The following is a 19028-nucleotide window of genomic DNA, read 5'->3' as shown; positions in this document are numbered from 1 at the left end:
TGCATGGCTTGGATATAAATATGGATCAACCCCATTGAACCCCCACTGAATGACGCACCCTAATGTTATCACGTGATGGCAAGTCTAGACCAGGAAGTAAACATACAGTACAAACGTCGTGTTGAACAGCTAAAATGTGAAGGTTTGTTGTTGATCTTTATATATACTATACTATACTATACTATACTATACTATACTATACTATACTCGTTTGTAGTTTATTTATGTACACTGTATTCGTTACTAGTGTCCATGTTTTAGTGAAAAGGGTGATACTAAAACAAGTCCCACGGAGAAAACAAGTCCCACGTAAGTCCCACCGGTAATAAAACCACCAAAGCTATGGATATGGCATTCTATCGATGTCAAAAGTTCAAATGTGTCAGTTTTTCAAAAGAAACGATGATTTTGGTCTATATTTATGGTTAAATTGGCCGTTTACATGCCAAGGAACGATAACTCTAGCGAAACTACGCCATTGTAAACGAAGACTTCCCGTGGATTTACACAGTAGGTTTGTTGTTTGAATTGTTTTTAAACTTAATGAATTAAAGTAAGTACGGAATTTTATCATTTCTAATGTTTGAATGTGTCAGTTTTTAAAAATAAACAAAAATTTTGTCTAAATTTGGGTGTAATCGGGGGGTCATGACAAGGACCGATAACTCTAGCAAGACTACGCCTTTGTAAACAATACGTTAATGCTTGTATAGATTGTGTTTTGATAAAATTAAAAAAAAGAGTAAAAAATATAAAACTAATTAATTTTCAAGTAGAAAAAAGGTATTTTTAAAAGTATATGTAAATTAAAAAGTATTTTTATAACAGTAACAGAAAAAAATGTTGATTTAAACGGTTGTGATACGTTTGTACTATACATCACTGTTAGTCGTAGTTTAGGTTATCATTAATTTAATGGGGGGGGGGGGTTTACAGTTTAATAAAATGAATTAAACACCTCTCTCTCTCTCTCTCTCTCTCTCTCTCTCTCTCTCTCTCTCTCTCTGTGCAACAACATTTCCGATACCTTTAACAGATGTATCTGACACATGCAAGTATTCCCTCAGATAGGATGTTCCAATTGTTCAGATATGTATTGAAGGTTAAGGCACATTTGATTATAAATAACTGGCCTTACATTTGACGATTAAATGTATTTATTTTTTTAATGTATACATTTTATAAACCAATTATTTATAGACATATAATTGACATATATAATTGATGTATCCGACAAAGTGAACACGTACTTATGATAATAATTACACCAAGCTCCACGTCTAATTGTCACTGAACCTAGTTTCAATTAATAATTACTGGTGTATAAATAGATGTATTGGTCTGTGAACTTTATCAGTCAGTGCTCTTGCTCATCAAGTTCAAGACATACTGAACGAAAGTATTTTATTATTCTCTCTAATGTACAATGGAGAGGATTGCGATTCTTGGACACAGCTTTGTGGCACGCCTAGAACATGACCTACGTATGGACGGACAGCTACAGTTCAACAAGGATCTTGATCTGCCTTCGAACTACATGGTGAAGTTCTTTGGTTTGCGAGGAGCAACTACACACCGCATTCTTTACAGTGGACAATTTCAAGACTGCGAGAAATTCCATCCAACGAGAGTTTTCCTACAGATTGGGGAAAATGACATCGGAAGTGCTCTTTCCAACATCGATGTTATTCAGGGAATCCGTAGAGTGGTAGACTCTTTACTGTCTTTTAGTGACGTGAAACGTGTAATCGTTGGAAGCCTTTTTCAACGGACAAATCCAAGAGGACTAACCGCCGAAGATTACAACTCCAGAGTGGACCAGATCAACATATTCCTGCAAAGGTTCTATGCTGAGTCCAAATCCGTACACTTCTGGGGTATCCGAGGACTGATGAGGCCAACATGGGACATCTGGACAAGTGATGGAATTCACCTCAACCTGTCTGCCACAAGAAAATATGCAGCCCAAATTAGAATGGCGGTTAAATGTGAACAGTTTAGATGACTTAATGTTTAGAATTAGGCTTTGTGAATTATTTCTTGTAAACAGTTCAGAGATGAGTTTAAATGATGACTTGATCGTGTTTTCATCGTATCAGTGACAAATCAATGTGAGACTGGTTAAAGATAAAAGATTTATATTAAATTTGTTTTATATGCTGAATAAAAAAAAAATGAAAATTGTCTTTAAGTGTTTTTCGATGTTGCTGTGAAGATAAAAATCATAGTTTAATAGTTAATAACTAAATGAAAGGCTGTGAAATTTTAAGACAAGTGGTATGAAATGGCAACAATTGAAAAAAAAATATAGAGAGATAAGTATACACGTAGAACTTAAACGAATTAAAATACGAAGTATTATAAGTAAACAATAAGAGCTTTAACTAAGTCCAATCATTGAATTTTAAAATTCCAAGTAATGCTTCATTTCTTTCTGACCCCTCCAAATATTCATAATAATTCCTTAACCAGCGTATCTGCGTGTGAATCGCCAAACAAACAAAAAGTTACGCTCTTGTATACGATCCTATATCAATATCCGTCAAAACTATTGTATAAATATATTTTAAAATATATATTGGTCTTAAATTATTACTAAGTACGTCATATTTACTTGAATAGTACAGCTACATAGTCGTATTCACGTAAGACTTAATGAAACAAATCAAGAGTTATCGTTCTTGGTCTCATTTCATGGGGTTTTCGTCGATAATTCCGTAATAAAAGCTTTAAAAAATATATTTTTTTGTGAATAATGATTGTTTTTTCATATTTAATCATAATCAATAATTATTGTATCGATATATAGCTGCATTTGCCGTGGGACTTACGTGGGACTTACGTGGGACTTGTTTTCCCCGTGGGACTTGTTTTAGTATCAGCGTGTTTTAGGTATTGGATATTTACGAAATAGATACACCAACACACAGTATTGTTGACATTTACATAACCAAGCTACATGTAAAGCCAACAATAATGCTATTAATTTCACTACACTCTGCTTAGTTGCTATAATCTAACTGTGTCTCGGGACAGGCCTTCGCCACAGTTAAAATGCCTCCCATATACCCATAATGTAACAAAAAATTTCAGAATCGTTCCGAAACGATTTTAGAAAAAATGAATGAAGCTGCATTGAAAAATCAGCTAAATTATTCATAACAAACCATTTTGAGGCTGTAAATTCCTTTCATCTAAAAATTTAATTCATATAAATGTTTTCACCTACGTTTTTTACTCGTAAAGAGACAGTACAGCGCACTTCATCAAAAACCGACTTCAAAAAAAATTCCAATCGGGTTCGGTATTTTTGTACTACTCATGAATGTATAAACTTTTAGAAAATTACAAAGTTCCCCATGCAATAAATTTAATTATTTCATTAAAAATAACAATTATGTATAACCTATCACATAAATACATCGCAACGTGTTCGGGGTTCTGCCTTCTATACTATTACGCATGCGTACAGTGTATTTACTGAAAACAAAACACATGCAGTGCTCGCGAAGAATCTCCTGGACAGGTTTGTTAATAAAAATATGTCTTTTCTACTTCTCATAGGCAATAACTGTTCAAAGTTTTGAAAATAACCACAAGAAGATGGGGGAATAAGATGGCGCAAATGCCCATTCGGTTTAGTAGTGAAATGCAATTTTAAATTTATTTTTCCCCAATTAAATCTATTCAAATATATTATAATACAACTTTGCAAAAGCAAAATTTCTAACTAAAGTCAGTTTTTAATATATTTTACAAAAATTAAGAAGAAAAAATATTAACGGAAATTTTGGTGGTTTAGAACCCGTAACATAAAAACCCTGGATATATAAGGTTAGCTTATGCAAGGTACTCTAACCACTGAGCCATTTCTGAAACAACAAAGTGGGCTTTTTAAATATTGTGTGTGACTAAGGTCATGAACTACCGGACTTGTATTATTTTTTCAATACGTTCAGTTGTTGGGATACAAATTGATATTTTTAATGTATAGTGGGTCATCTCTCCACGTTTTTGTTGATTGGAATCGGTTTGTATTCTAATAGACCTTAATTAGACTATTAGAAAAATATGGAGCACAGACCCACTCTATAAAAGAAAATGCCTCGAAGTTCTAAAAAATGACAATATTTGCAGGTTTTGATACGTATACGCCTGTTTGAGACAACATATTCCATATATTGAACATACCTATAGGTTACAAATCAATGATTAAAATGATTAAATATATATTGTTTTAAATGATTTTAAAAAACCCATCAGATTTATTGATACTTTAATTTTTCAGTAGCCTGTCCGACCGCGTATGGGCATTTTACACGCCTTATTCCCCATCTTCTTTGTAAGCATGTATTTTTCGTGTTTTTATCATAGGAGTCCTTACAACCTAAATTTATTTTTATAAATGAGGCCCCTTGAGGGGTTATTTGACATATTTATGTCTATTCATTTTAAAATGAACCTGAATTGGTAAACCATTTATAAATAATCGAGTAAGTAAGATGTGTTTCATTTAGAGAATCGCTTTAACCTCACTTTAACCTCGTTTTCCATGATGACCGTAGTGGGACGAAGATCTTGTAGTTTTCACCACGTGTCAATTACTGTCAATCACTGTCAATCAAAGTCCATTATTATTAATTTGTTATAACAGATAATCAATTTGATATAACAAATCAGTAATCTGTTATAACAAATTATTAATTACTAGTAGTTATAACAGATTATCAATTTGTTATAACAAACTACTAATTTGTTATAACAAATTACTAATCTGTTATAACAAATTGATAATCTGTTATAACAAATTTATAATTTGTTATAACAAATTGATAATCTGTAATAACAAATTATTAATCTGTTATAACAAAATATTAATCTGTAATAAAAAATTGATAATCTATTATAACAAATTTATAATTTGTTATAACAAATTGATAATCTGTAATAACAAATTATTAATCTGTTATAACAATTATTAATCGGTTATAACAAACTATCAATTTGTTATAACAAATTGATAATCTGTTATAACAAATTACTTATCTGTTATAACAAATTACTAATCTGTTATAACAAATTGATAATCTGTTATAACAAATTACTAATCTGTTATAACAAATTACTAATAACACTGTGCCGGATAATTATGCCAGTGCCAAGGTGGCATTTTTGCACCCGCTTAAGCTGCATATATCGAAAAATTCAAATATGCCATATGATAGACCATTGCTTAAAGAGTTAACAACCACCTTTTTTATCAGTGTATCTCACCTGTCAGGTAAGATATTTACCTTTCAAAAAAAAATTCCTATAGGAAAATATTTTTTCCCATAGGAAAATCAATATTCCTAAAGGTAATTTGAAATTTCCTATCGGAATACAAGAACTTCCTATAGGAATTTCAATTCCGATAGGATTTGATAAAATCCGATAGGAAAATTTGATATCCTATAGGAAAACTACATGTCTGAATCAAATTCCTACAGGAATTACCATTCTCCTATAGGAAATATAATTCCTACAGGACTTTTAAAAAATCCTATAGGATTGTCAATATTTCCTGTAGGAGAGTCAATTCTCCTATGGGAATTATCATTTTCCGATGGGATATTAATTTTTAAAGGTAAATATCCCACCTGTCAGGTGAAACACACTAAAAACAAAAGTGGTTATATACTCTCTAGACAATGGTCTATCATTTGGTATACTTGGATTTTTCCGAAACTGCATCTTAAGCGGGTGCAAAAATGCCATCTTGGCACTGGCATAATTATCCGGCACAGTGTTTAATCTGTTATAACAAATTGATTATCTGTTATAACAAATTACTAATTTGTTAAAACAAATTAATAAAAATTACTGCTGCGACCCTAATACGCTTCCGTAGATTTTCATGTATTTCAACTATTACAATAAACGTTATTTCTTATTTTCTAACGATACAATAGGTAAATCTGAAGTTATTTACACATGTGTTTTCAGCTGTACTGTCTCTTTAAATGCACTGAGTTAGAGTTATCTCCCGTATTTCCTCATCTTCGCTAGCCAAGGGTTTTCAGTCCACTTTGCTCCCCATAAACCCTTAGCGGATTTCATTACGAAAACTCGGTGATGTGGTGGTGCTATCTAGCGAGAAACATGAGTTGCGCCCCTTGCATATAGAAAGTATAATGATCTACCGGTATATAATTATTACAAACAAAATTAAAAATTAAATTATGCCCCCTCCCCGTGGCGGTTGCTGGCTTTAGATTTGCTTCAGTGTGCCTACATGCACATCATCGTGTGGACAGATTTAGGAAAGGGGTGGGAGTGAGAATACTGTATCACCATCTTTTAATTTTTTTAATAGGCTTATCATCGTTACCTATCATATCACATTTTTAAAGTTTCTGACATTTTAATTGCAAAAATTATTTTTTCATTTGTCAGACTTACACTATTGAGTTGACCCCATATTGACTCTGTTTAAACAATTTCTTATGAAAGGACTATATATGATAAGGGCCTAAAATGGCCCCCTAAAATGAACATCATCATTTTACTATCATTCTTTGTTTTCTTAGTACAGATATGTATGTGATGTGTTTACATAATATTCATTTTGGTTCAAGTGCCCACAATTTAGAAATATGACATTGTAAAGACAACCTTTTCCCGCCATTTTTGCGTTTTTAGCGTAAAACAGCTTGTTTTCAAGCAGTTTTTCCTTCCGAAAACATAGAGCGCAATCTTGAACAAATAAAATATTTTAATCAGAGATGTATCTAGCCAAGACTGATAAGGGACAAAAACATTTTCCTTGTTCAAGCATGCGCTCTATATTTCCCATTCGTAAATAGATAAGAAAAATGTCAATTTTTGGCTGATTTTGATTGAATTATAGAAATGGCGTCACTTCTGACGTCATATACTGCCAGTGAGTGCAAATAAATCAAATAAATAGATGAAAAATATATTTTATATCAACTCTTCTAAAAAATTAGTTAACATTTTATTGTACCCGAAACACTCAAAAAATGGCAAACTATGGGGGCCAAATTGAACTCTTCTCATATATCGTTCTTTGTGTATTACATGTGTAGAGACTTATCATTTTTAACCGGGTTTTCCAACGGAAAAATCCGGTTATTAAAATGGTGAAAATGGCGGGTGGGCGGTCGGGCGGCTGCCAAAAGGGTACCCTCATTTTACGGATAACTCCTCCTACAGTTTTCAAGATAGGAAGTTGTTCTTTTGCAGATCAATTGTACATATATCAGAGGTATGCATATTGCTAGGATTTTGATTTCTGATTATTTATGAAAAAAATACCAGCTTTTGAACTTAGTCATTTTTTGGCAAAAAATTGCATATAGGGTACCCTCATTGTATGGATAAATTCTCCTACAGTTTTCAAGATAGGAAGTTGTTCTTTTGCAGATCAATTGTACATATATCAGAGGTATGCATATTGCTAGGATTTAGATTTCCGATTATTTATGAAAAAAAATACCAGCTTTTGAACTTAGTCTTTTTTTGGCAAAAAATTGCATATAGGGTACCCTCATTGTATGGATAACTTCTCCTACAGTTTTCAAGATAGGAAGTTGTTCTTTTGCAGATCAATTGTACATATATCAGAGGTGTGCATATTGCTAGGATTTAGATTTCTGATAATTTATGAAATAAATACTAGCTTTTGAACTTAGTCAGTTTTTGGCAAAATATTGCATATAGGGTACCCTCATTGTACGGATAACTCCTCCTACAGTTTTCAAGATAGGAAGTTGTTCTTTTGCAGATCAATTGTACATATATCAGAGGTATGCATATTGCTAGGATTTAGATTTCCGATTATTTATGAAAAAAATACCAGCTTTTGAACTTAGTCTTTTGTTGGCAAAAAATTGCATATAGGGTACCCTCATTGTATGGATAACTTCTCCTACAGTTTTCAAGATAGGAAGTTGTTCTTTTGCAGATCAATTGTACATATATCAGAGGTGTGCATACTGCTAGGATTTAGATTTCCGATAATTTATGAAATAAATACTAGCTTTTGAACTTAGTCAGTTTTTGGCAAAATATTGCATATAGGGTACCCTCATTGTACGGATAACTCCTCCTACAGTTTTCAAGATAGGAAGTTGTTCTTTTGCAGATCAATTGTACATATATCAGAGGTGTGCATATGGCTAGGATTTTGATTTCTGATTATTTATGAAAAAAATACCAGCTTTTGAACTTAGTCTTTTTTGGCAAAAAATTGCATATAGGGTACCCTTTCACCTTATCCATTTCACTGGATACGGGTTGACATGGATTATGGATACAGTTCACATAAAAGAAAACCCGGTTTGCTGTCACATTGACAGCTTTTCACTTGTTATATGAGTTATAAAAGGAAGGAAGGAAGGAGTATTTCTTAATGTATTATAAAGCATCAAATATGATGTAGGCCATGACCTTATGGGACTGTTCTGACCCCTTGAAACAGGAAAATACAAAATATATACTTCTAATGTCATTATGACCATGCATCAAATGGTGTAAAATACATGACCACCAGGTGTTGTCTTTAACCCCCCCCCCCTTTCACGAAATAGAAAATGATGATACATTGCATATTTTGTTAACTTCTGAGATCCTCATTCCTAATCCATATATTCTTGCTCTTTGTGTCATTGCGCATCAAGTTGAATATGTTATTCCCCTTTGGAGACACTATGACATTTTAAAACTAGAAATAATAAAGTATTTTATCGTATTCATTTATTCATATGTAGTGTTTGGTCCATGTGGGTAATTCCTAGCCTAATGATGACACTGCTTTTGTTAAGGAGATCGACTTTACAATTGCCCCAATTAGGCGAATACACATGCATATAACATTTTGTTTCTAAATCTTAAAAATTAAATTAAGCAATTTCCAAAATGTTAATGTGCATTCGGAAAGAAAAAAGCAATCAAGAAATGATTTAAAATTTAGCAATTTCCAAAATGTTAATGTGCACGAGGAGAGAAAAAGCAATCAAGAAATGATTTAAAATTTGCTACTGTACACATGTAAGAATGTAAGAAGACTGAAACTTTAGAACCAGGTTTGATTGGTTTGGGGGGGGGGGGTGGATGTGGATATGGATGTGGAGTATAAACATTTATAATTTGAATAATTTATTGTTATTAATTTTAACTTGTCATTGAATATTAGTTATTGATCCCAAAGTAGAAATATGACTTCTGATCATATCTCATTAGATTATTTGTCAATTATGCAAGGTGTAATGTAATTTTTTTTAAGATTAACATTTTTTACCAGTCTATAAAACTTTTTAGACCCCAAATTATATGTTTATTTTAAAAGATCATTTGACAATTAAAGGGGGGGGGGGCAACAGTTCATATTTGAGTTTGTTTGGGGATGGGGGTTCCAAGTCATATATTTGACAATTTTTTAATGTAATTTAAAATAAGACTAAGCCATACTACAGTCATGAACATGAATTGAAGACCAAAACACAAACTAATACATGTATATATACATAGGAAGCATCACAAAACATAGATTATTGATCTATATCTGGGTTCTTAAATAGAATCATATATCATGAACATGTATTATTGTTTCTTTGTTCAAGGCATTTCAGATGGTATGTAGGTCATGATCCCAGGTGCTCTTCTTGAAATTATCAAATATCATGAAAACCATTGAGATCCTCACCTTAATCCAAAGATATTATTCCTCCTTAGATCATTGCGAATCAGATCATTTTGGCATGCAAGTCATGACCCTAAGGGGTTATCCTGACCCCCTTAGAATCAGAAATTGTCAATTATCTTAAAATTATTGATGTTTGATGATCCTATCTCTATTTAATCTTTATTCTGAAGTCTCCCGAATGAAATTTGGAATCCTTATTGTTTTTATACCTTTTTGTACTTCTTTCCCGCTCTGAACTTTATTCTAAGAGATGGCTGAACAGAATTGTACAAAACTCTAGGATACGATAGGCCTGCATATCTAGTTGTGCACCCTGGTTTGATTTTTCTCATTTTGGGTTAGACAACTACTTTCCTTGGGGGGGGGGGGGGTCACAAGGGTCTAACATTGAACCTTGTAGGAAGAATCGTAGCCTCTATTGTAAATGGTAACTTGAAAACGTACGAAGATAATAATATAGGGTTTTCATAATCATATATTGACTGTTACTGGCAATATAAAGGGTTTATTAGATCTGACCCCTGGGGCCATCCCCACCCCCCAGGAATTGGAAATTACAATATATCTCAGAAACTGTCATAATCATGACCCCTAAACCATATATATTCTTATTTCTGATGTCAAGGTGCATCAAATGTTATGTCGGTCATGGGCCCTGTGGGTGGTCCTGTCCCCCCTTGAACAGCAAGTCCCTTAATATCTTCAAAACAGTTGAGATCCCCACCCTTAAACCATATATATTCTTGTTCCTTGTGTCAAGGGGCATCAAACTCCCTGGATGAAGTTTAAATTTTTAAAACCTTATTGCACATCTATAGGAAAGCCCCAATTATATCCCAAGAGATAACATAGGACTTTCTCCTATTTACACCAGCAGAATCAGTCTCCTTTCAAAGTTAGAAATATTCAAAGTAAATAAAAATAATTTCTCTTTGGGCAAACGAAAAAACAAACCAAAATGCATCACGGGAATGTTTAGAAAAGGAAACTGCTTGGTTTCGTCCCCCGAATGATTGGGGTTATTCAACCCGCATGCTATGCATCGATTGTAAAGAAAGCAGACTTTGGAAATATTAGCGAACAAAACGTACACATGTTTATTTGTAATTGTCTGATCATTTCGACCTTTATTTAAAGCGATGTCAAAGTCGTAATACAACCATACCCGTCTCGTCGTCAGGGGTGAAATTTAACATGAGGCGAAATAACGCGGTACCTTTTAATGTCGTTTGTTTTGTTAGCAAATTTTGTACGTATTTTTCTTCATTGAAATTTGGCATAATTGACGGGTAAAACTACTGCAATGTCTATTATTATACATATACTAAGCATAGCCATCGTTTAAAAGCGTGCATAAAATTTGATATAAAATCGGACCAAGCAGCTTTAATAAAAAAAAAATTCTGGAACCTGATCGCGCTTCAATATGACACCCCTAATCATATTCTAAAAGATCATTTTGCTACTACCAAAAAAAAAGACGTTTTTGAAACCAGTTTTTTTTGGGGTAAAAAAACGTCATTTTTCAGCCATTAAATGACCCCCAGGACAAAATTAAAAATTCCGAAACCTTATTGCGCATCTATAGGATACCCTAAAAAATATTCCAAGAGATGATTTGTCTACTGTTGAAAATGTAGGAGGAGTTCGAGGAAGAAGGTTTTTTGTGAAAAAAAACATCATTTTTTACCAATTATTTGACCCCAGGACTACCAGAGAATTTTTGAAACCTTTTTACAAAACAATATGACACCCCAAATCAAACTCCAAGATTTCAGTTTGCTGGTTTATAAGATGTAAGAGCAGTTTGAGAAAGTAAAACGTGAGAGACGGACGGGCGGACGGATGGACGGACGGACGGACGGAACAGGGTAACAACAATATACCCGAACTTTCTTTAGAAAGTGCGGGTATAAAAAAGGAAAAAAACAAAATAAATATACAGTTGTCTTGATTTTCATTTGCATGTTACATGTTAAATCATTAAATTAGTGTTTTTATTAAAATCAACCAGCCTTAACATATCACTCAGATAGTTTGATACTGGCTTAGGATATCTCACCTTGCTTTTACAGGACTAGCATAGGGATAATATGCCCTCTTACTATTCATTTAAAAAAATATTAATTATACGGCTTCATGAATTAATTAAGCAGATAAGTTATTGTAATGAGTTCTTTTGGATTTTGTCAGCTGAATGAAAACTAAGATTTTGTAAAGAAAATAAACAAGTTTAATTTGAAAAAAAAATTAATAAACAAAACAAATCATTATTCTCGGTCCCCCTTTCACACCACTCTCATTCGAACATAACAAAAAAAAAAAAAAGAATAATAATTCAATTAATCAAATGAACAAATATCTGATACTTTAAACTGAATTCAAAATTAAATCACACTGTATCAGATATAAAATGGAAGTATACTACAAAATGTTGTTTAGAAGCTATTTCAACCAATAAAACTCTTGTTGTAAATTTTACTCAAAAATTGTTAAAGTTCAATAAATTAAAAATACACATCTACCTTGCTATTACAATTACTCAAAATTTCAGCTCAAAATCATGTATATGAAAATTAGCCTGTAATAACAGTCTCTTTTAAACACTTAGAACCTCTCTCTGAAAATGAACTCAAGGTCACTATACAAGGTATCACACCGGTAATTGTTTTCACTATATAACACTATAGAGGGGAAAAAATTCTTAAAAATCAGTTTGTATTTTTCATGACAAAATATTCGGAGGAAATGTTATTTGTTACCTATCTCATCAGCTAACACCATAAAAAGGGCAAGCGATACTGCATTTTCTCAAAATATCTAGCTCCAAACAGGTCTACCCTCAAAACCACGTGTTTTCCATTTGTATGTAAACAGACTGCACACTCCCCAGGAAGCTGCTGCATGAGCCCTGAAAGAAGTAGTCCCTGTGAAAAAAAATCATCACCTAACAAAATACATGAAATATCCTACTCAGTGGTACAAAAATTTTTAAAACTGAGTAAAGGAAAATGTAAAAATGCAGTCAAGGAAAAAAATAATTCTGAAGTATATATGGAACTACAATTGACTAAGTTCATTTTGATTGGCCGATTACCGGTGTGATACCTATATGCACTCGAGACTCTCCTACCCTTGTCAAATTTCCTGTCCCTCTAGTCGCTATCCTAACCCGGACTCGCAAGTCTCTCGCTTCAAGTCTACGACCACTGCCCGGACAGAAAATCACGCCCCACTCAGCACAGAATGCATCCCCGACATTCGTCAGTTGCCCACATGACCTTCCATAGGAGAATTCCCGTCTAGCACACCAGTCTGTATTTCAGAAAATTGTACAAACAAAACAACCTTACCGGCTAGGAAAACATGTGCCCGCCTAACAGAATCCAGAATTCAATGGCTACCCGTTTCTCCTCAGTATAATACTAACTGGAGATAATCGCTATATCTTAAATCAGGAGCTGCAAAACGTGGCACCCAGCTGATGTCGTTACTGGACCCTCTACTGACCACTCGATCTAAAAATAGCACACTCACCCGACACTTGTCACTCACATACGGTAACCCATTCATAACGAAATTAAAGAGGAACACAATTATAAACACCAGTATATACAAAACTGAATCAACTTTATAACAGTTACATCTTTCATCGATAGGTTTTCATCAAGTCCCAAAAAATCTTATTCTAAGTCCCAAAAGATCCAGGACCCGAAACGTCCGGGTCTCGAAACGTCTTTAACATCAGGTCACGAAACGTCCGTGTCCCGAAACATCTTGCATCCGGATCAGCTACTCGCAGCTGCAGCCAATCGTAAAACGGAGCTTGTCACCGAGTTTTCGTAATGAAATCCGCCAAGGGTTTATAGGGAGCAAAGTGGACCGAAAACCCTTGGCTAGCGAAGATGGTATTTCCTTTGATGAACAGAATATATGACAAAATTACATGTATTTGTTATAAGGTTTCTGAGTTTATCCATGCAAATGTGATATTGTGAAAACATTAACTAAAGAGCCTTCCGTGAATAGCATGAATGTAATGCGCATGCGCAAGATTGTAAAATCCAAATAATCCAGATGATTTCCGGATTTTTAAAGGAATTTTCGTTGATTATTAATTAGCAAAGCTTGATTGAGAAAAAATGAAAACAAATTTTGTAATCTTCACGTACCAATGATGTTTAAAATATACTAGTATAAAACAAAAGACAGTACTCTTCCGATTTCTCGGTATTAACGCCCAAAAATTCGAGTCTATTATTTGAATATGGCAGTATAGAAGATTAGTGTTTTTCTCTTTCAGAATTGCCTAAAAGCCCATTAACACTGGTCAAGGTCATTAACTATGGACCCAAGGACTTGGGCCCAGGATGTGTTACGGTGTCGTCTCTGTGAGACCCCATGCCCCCCTATGTACTGTGATATTTGTCGCATTAATCTATGTAAAGCCTGTGTGGGGGAACATCTCTCTGATGATTCAGTAGAACACAAAGTGGTGACATTTAAAAAGCGAGGATCTACTAAGAAATGTCCAAAACATTCCTCCAATATAAGTGTACTTTACTGTGAACAATGTGACATTCCAATCTGTGTGCAGTGTGCTTCTTCTAAAGAACACAAAGGTCATGAATTTGTTGACATTGTCAAAATACTGGAAAGACAAAAGAAATTTTTAAAGAAAGATTTACAAGAATTAGAGAAATCAATCTATCCTAAATATCAAGAAATTGCCGCTAACTTACCAATTCAGAAAGCAGAGCTGAGTAACAATTCTAAGAAATTAACAACAGCTATTGATAAGCATGGAGAAGACTTGCACAGAGAAATAGACACCATTATCCAGAAACTGAAATCAGATATTGTTGAATTGGACTCCAAACACCTAGCTCTCATAAATAATCAAGAAAATGGAATCACACGCACCATTTATGAAATCAAACAGAGCATTGCTGATCTGAAGGAAATACTAGACTACAATGATGTCAGCCGTGTCTCTGCCTACAGATCCAGGAATGCTGAATTCAGAAGATTACCCCCTAAACTCTCAGTATCCTTACCAAGTTTTACCCCTCAGAAAATCAACAAAGAACAGCTTTATCAGCAATTTGGTTCTCTGTCAGCGTTATCCATTAAATCAAAAGAACAAATCTACACCACGAAATCTTCTGGTGCCGATTCTTCTCCCCCGGGCAAACCTCTCATTGATGTACCACGGATCATAACAGATATTGACACTCGGTATGATTTTTTAAATGATTCATCATTACTTAATGTGTCTTGTCTAAGTGATGAACATATATGGACGAGTGGTTCTGAGGACAAAATGATGAGGCTCTACAATATCCATGGGGAGTTACTGAAGTCAGTCAAAACCAAGTCAGGGAACGATCCATGGGACATAGCAGTGACAAGGAGTGGGGATCTAGTTTATATTGATTACCATGATAGAACTGTGAACATTGTGAAGAATAAACAGGTACAGACAGTGATCAGACTATGGAGGACACCTCTCGGTGTCTGTAGTACCTCCTCTGGTGACTTCCTGGTTGTCATGGTCAGTGATAATGATCAAACGATAACACAAGTTGTGCGTTACTCTGGCTCCACAGAGAAACAAAGAATTCAGTACAATGAAATAAAACCACCATTCTCTGACGGTTTTCCCCGAATGAACACTAAATGCATCAGTGAGAACATAAACCTAGATATCTGTATCGCAGACTGTGTCGCCTGTGCAGTAGTGGTGATGAATCAGGCCGGGAAACTCCGGTTTACCTACACTGGTCCTCCTTCAACTCAATGGGGATCATATGATCCATCCGGCATCACAACAGACAGCCAGGGTCGGATCCTGACAGCAGACTGCTGCAGCAACTATATCCACATCCTGGATCAGGACGGAAAGTTCCTTCGATACATTGACAACTGTGATTTAGTCAGTCCCTGGGGCTTATGTGTGGACACTAGAGACAACCTCTTTGTGGCTCTCCAGAAATCATGTAAAGTGAAGAAAATCCAGTATTGCACATATACAAACTTTAAATAAACTGCAATGTTGTACGTACATGTCTAAATAACGATAGAGTGACTGTGAATGGTTAATAGATGAATCAGTTTATATGTTATATATCAACAAACTGACTGTATATATATTGTATCTATTAATGTAAGCAGACTAAGTCTGTTCAAAGATATTTATGCAGCACATTTTGCCAATTTTGAATAAAAATGCACATACCTGTGAAAGAAGATATCTTCAATGACTTTTTGTCTTTTTTCACTCTTTTAAAAACTTCACAGGAACAAAAACAGATTTCCTAAGGAGATTTATAATGGGGAATCTTTACATCTTTTCTCCATTCGGAAGTCATTTGGAATACCTCGTGCAGTTTTTCTACGTTATAATCAGGGGTTTGCTTCAGTACAAAATCCCCGTCGACATTACATTTTTTAGCCGTGTATTAAAACATGATCAGCTAAAGGGGCTTTTCAACGGAGAAATCTTTTAAAGGTCTATATGGTTTGAGCCTAAAATGGCCCCCTAAAATGAACATTGTCATTTTACTGTAATTCTTTGTTTTATTTCTACAAATATGCATTCGAAGTTTTGTCATAATTTTCATTTTGATTTTTGTGCCCACAATTTAAAAATATGACATCATAATGTTTACCTTTTCTTGCCATGTTCTCATTTTTAGCATAAAACGGCTTGTTTTGAAGCCGTTTTTCTTTGAGGAAACATTGAGCGACTGCTTGAACAAACAAAATATTTTCACCAAAGATATATCTCTCCAATACTTACAAGTGACAAAAAGTTCGTTCTTGTTCAAAGAGTCGCTCTATATTTCCCATTCGAAAAAAGATAAGAAAAATGTCAATTTTTGATTGATTTTGGTTGAATTATAAAAATAGCGTCACTTCTGACTTCTGAAAGCAAGTGTGTCATGCCTTATATATACACATGTGTACTTATCATTACAAAAACGTTGTAACTGCAAACTACATTTATACACCATTCATGGTAAATTTATTTAATTTTCACAAAGAACTATATGGCAGTATTGCTATCAATGCGTGCATGGGTCAAGAATTTTTTTCAGCAGGGGAATCCAAGAGATATTTGAGTTTTGAGGGGGCGGGGGGTCGCAGGTTTGGTTCTGATGCATATTTTACTCGGTAATATGATATGTGAACGTAAGAAATTTGAATTTTCAAGGGGTTCTGGTTTCTTCAAATTTAAGCAAGGTACTGGGACGGGAAACATTGAACATTCATAAACTTGCAGGAATAGTTATGTAATGAAAAAACCTGGTATTTTAACAAAGCAGCGAGATAAACATGTCAACCGACACAGTACTTCCACATTTTGCAATTGTTTTGGAAGTCAGGCTTTGGGAAATGCTAAATGCAATGGAAATGCATGCATGGCAATGCATTACATGATTTCAAAGTAATGATAGTAATGTGTCATGCCACAAATTAAGCATTACATGTAATGGTAATGTAATGCATTACTTTTCAAAATACAGTGTAATGCTAGCATTACTTTTGCATTTCTATGCTTTTTTTTTTTTATATATGTTCATTTTCAAAATTGTGATGAATTAAACAACTTAAATTATATTTGATTAGAAATTGTTTTAAGATGAAAGAAATATAACTCTTGACATAAAAATATTTTGGTTGTATAATTAAAAAATTTTAAAAATCCATTTTAAAACTTTAAATTAGATGTGTATTCAATAATTGATAATAATAAATAATATATTTGTTTAAGAAGTGCTAAACACCCCAACCGCAACCTTTTCTAGGCTGTTTTCCATTAGATTATAGACATATATACCCTTAAAACCAAAAAATAAAGCACTGTTTAACCATGATCTTTAGAAGCTTGAAAATTACTTCTGAATCTTGTATTATAACCCAATTGGAAATATCCTCTCTCTCTCTCTCTCTCTCTCTCTCTCTCTCTCTCTCTCTCTCTCTCTCTCTCTCTCTCTCTCTCTGTTGAATATTAAGTTCATCAGTTTGGAATGGTAGAAAATACAAGATTCGTGTATTTTTTTAATTATGGCCTGAAAACTTATATCTTTCAGTCCCGGCTTCAACTGCTCCTATAGAACGTTTATTTCAGATAGCTAGGAAGATTTTCAAATCCATCAGGATGTAGTTAATAGCTGAAACTTTGATGACCATATAGTGCAAAAGCAATCTTGTATAAGTCATTAAATAGTGAACATGAAGCTGTATATAGGTTAAAGCGTGTTTCATATACAAAATATTTGCAAAAACTCTTTATTTAGCTTTTAAATTAATTTTTTAAAACTTATTAATGACTTTTCACAAATTAATGGTAATGTAATACTATACCCATGTACAGCAAAACTCGTTTATAACGAATTTCAAGGGACCATAGATAAAACTTCGCTATAGCCGTAATTCGCTATACGTTTATAACGAATTCGTAAAATATATTATAGCGAATTCGTTATGAAATAATTAAGGATTTTTCCGGCTAACAGTTTTCTAAACTATCGTAAGTTATAAAATTAGTATTACCGTCATTTACCAAAAATGTCAATATAACCATTTTATTTCATTTTTTTTTAATTCCGTATAATATTTGAATTTGAGTATTTTATATATGCATCTTAAAATTGCATGTTTCTTCAATGAAATTTGAAATGGAAAAAATTCGTTATAAAAATGATAAAATACGTTAAAATTTTGCCAGCGGGGGTCTTAAAATTACTTCGTTATAGCCTTGTTCGTTATATACATCAATTTTCTATAGGTTTATATAAGAAATTTGCCGGGACATGAATAATAATTCGTTATAGCTGTAAATTCGCTATATCCGTGTTAGTTATATTCGAGTTTTGCTGTAATGGTAATGTAATGCATTACTTCAAGAATATTTAGTAATGGTAATGGTAATTTCTGCATGAATTCATTAGGTAATTGTTATGCATTACTTTACAATGTAATTCGCTCCAAGCCTGGGGGAAGCCTAATCTTTCGACCAATCGTCTGTGGCTCTATGGATCACAAACCTTAAATAATCAGCAATGTTATACCAACAGTACAGTGATGATGGTGTCTAAACTGTGCAGAGTGATATGGGCGGCGGGGTAAAAAAGACGTTAATGCAAAACAAATAACTTATTTCTAAAAACATGATAAAATACGAAAAAAGACTGGCTTAAAACAAAAACAGTCTCTTTGGAAAAATCAACAGACACCGATGCAAAACCAACAGGAGAAAGAGGGCGGAGTTGGGAGAGGGCGGTCTCAGTTATGGAACTTGTGCCCAATCCGAATT

The 19028-nt window shown here is 33.7% G+C and overlaps 1 protein-coding gene across 1 annotated transcript; it reads left to right on the top strand.

Annotated features, from left to right (window-relative positions):
• Window positions 1-43: 43 nt before the first annotated feature.
• LOC128164355 (uncharacterized) lies at window positions 44-15959 on the top strand. Its single transcript, XM_052828153.1, has 2 exons — window positions 44-142; window positions 14010-15959. Exon 2 carries the CDS (start codon window positions 14052-14054, stop codon window positions 15750-15752), a length of 1701 nt encoding a protein of 566 aa, XP_052684113.1. The 5' UTR covers window positions 44-142; window positions 14010-14051; the 3' UTR covers window positions 15753-15959.
• Window positions 15960-19028: the final 3069 nt, after the last annotated feature.

This window comes from Crassostrea angulata, chromosome 9 (assembly GCF_025612915.1).
Source record: "Crassostrea angulata isolate pt1a10 chromosome 9, ASM2561291v2, whole genome shotgun sequence".
NCBI lineage: Eukaryota > Metazoa > Mollusca > Bivalvia > Ostreida > Ostreidae > Magallana > Magallana angulata.
The sequence above is the reverse complement of the archived record's forward strand: the minus strand, read 5'-3'. Positions and strand labels throughout refer to the sequence as shown.

Bases quoted from the DNA above. Each gene is read 5' to 3' on its own strand.
- LOC128164355 (XM_052828153.1), top strand. From the start codon at position 14,052: ATGGACCCAAGGACTTGGGCCCAGGATGTGTTACGGTGTCGTCTCTGT.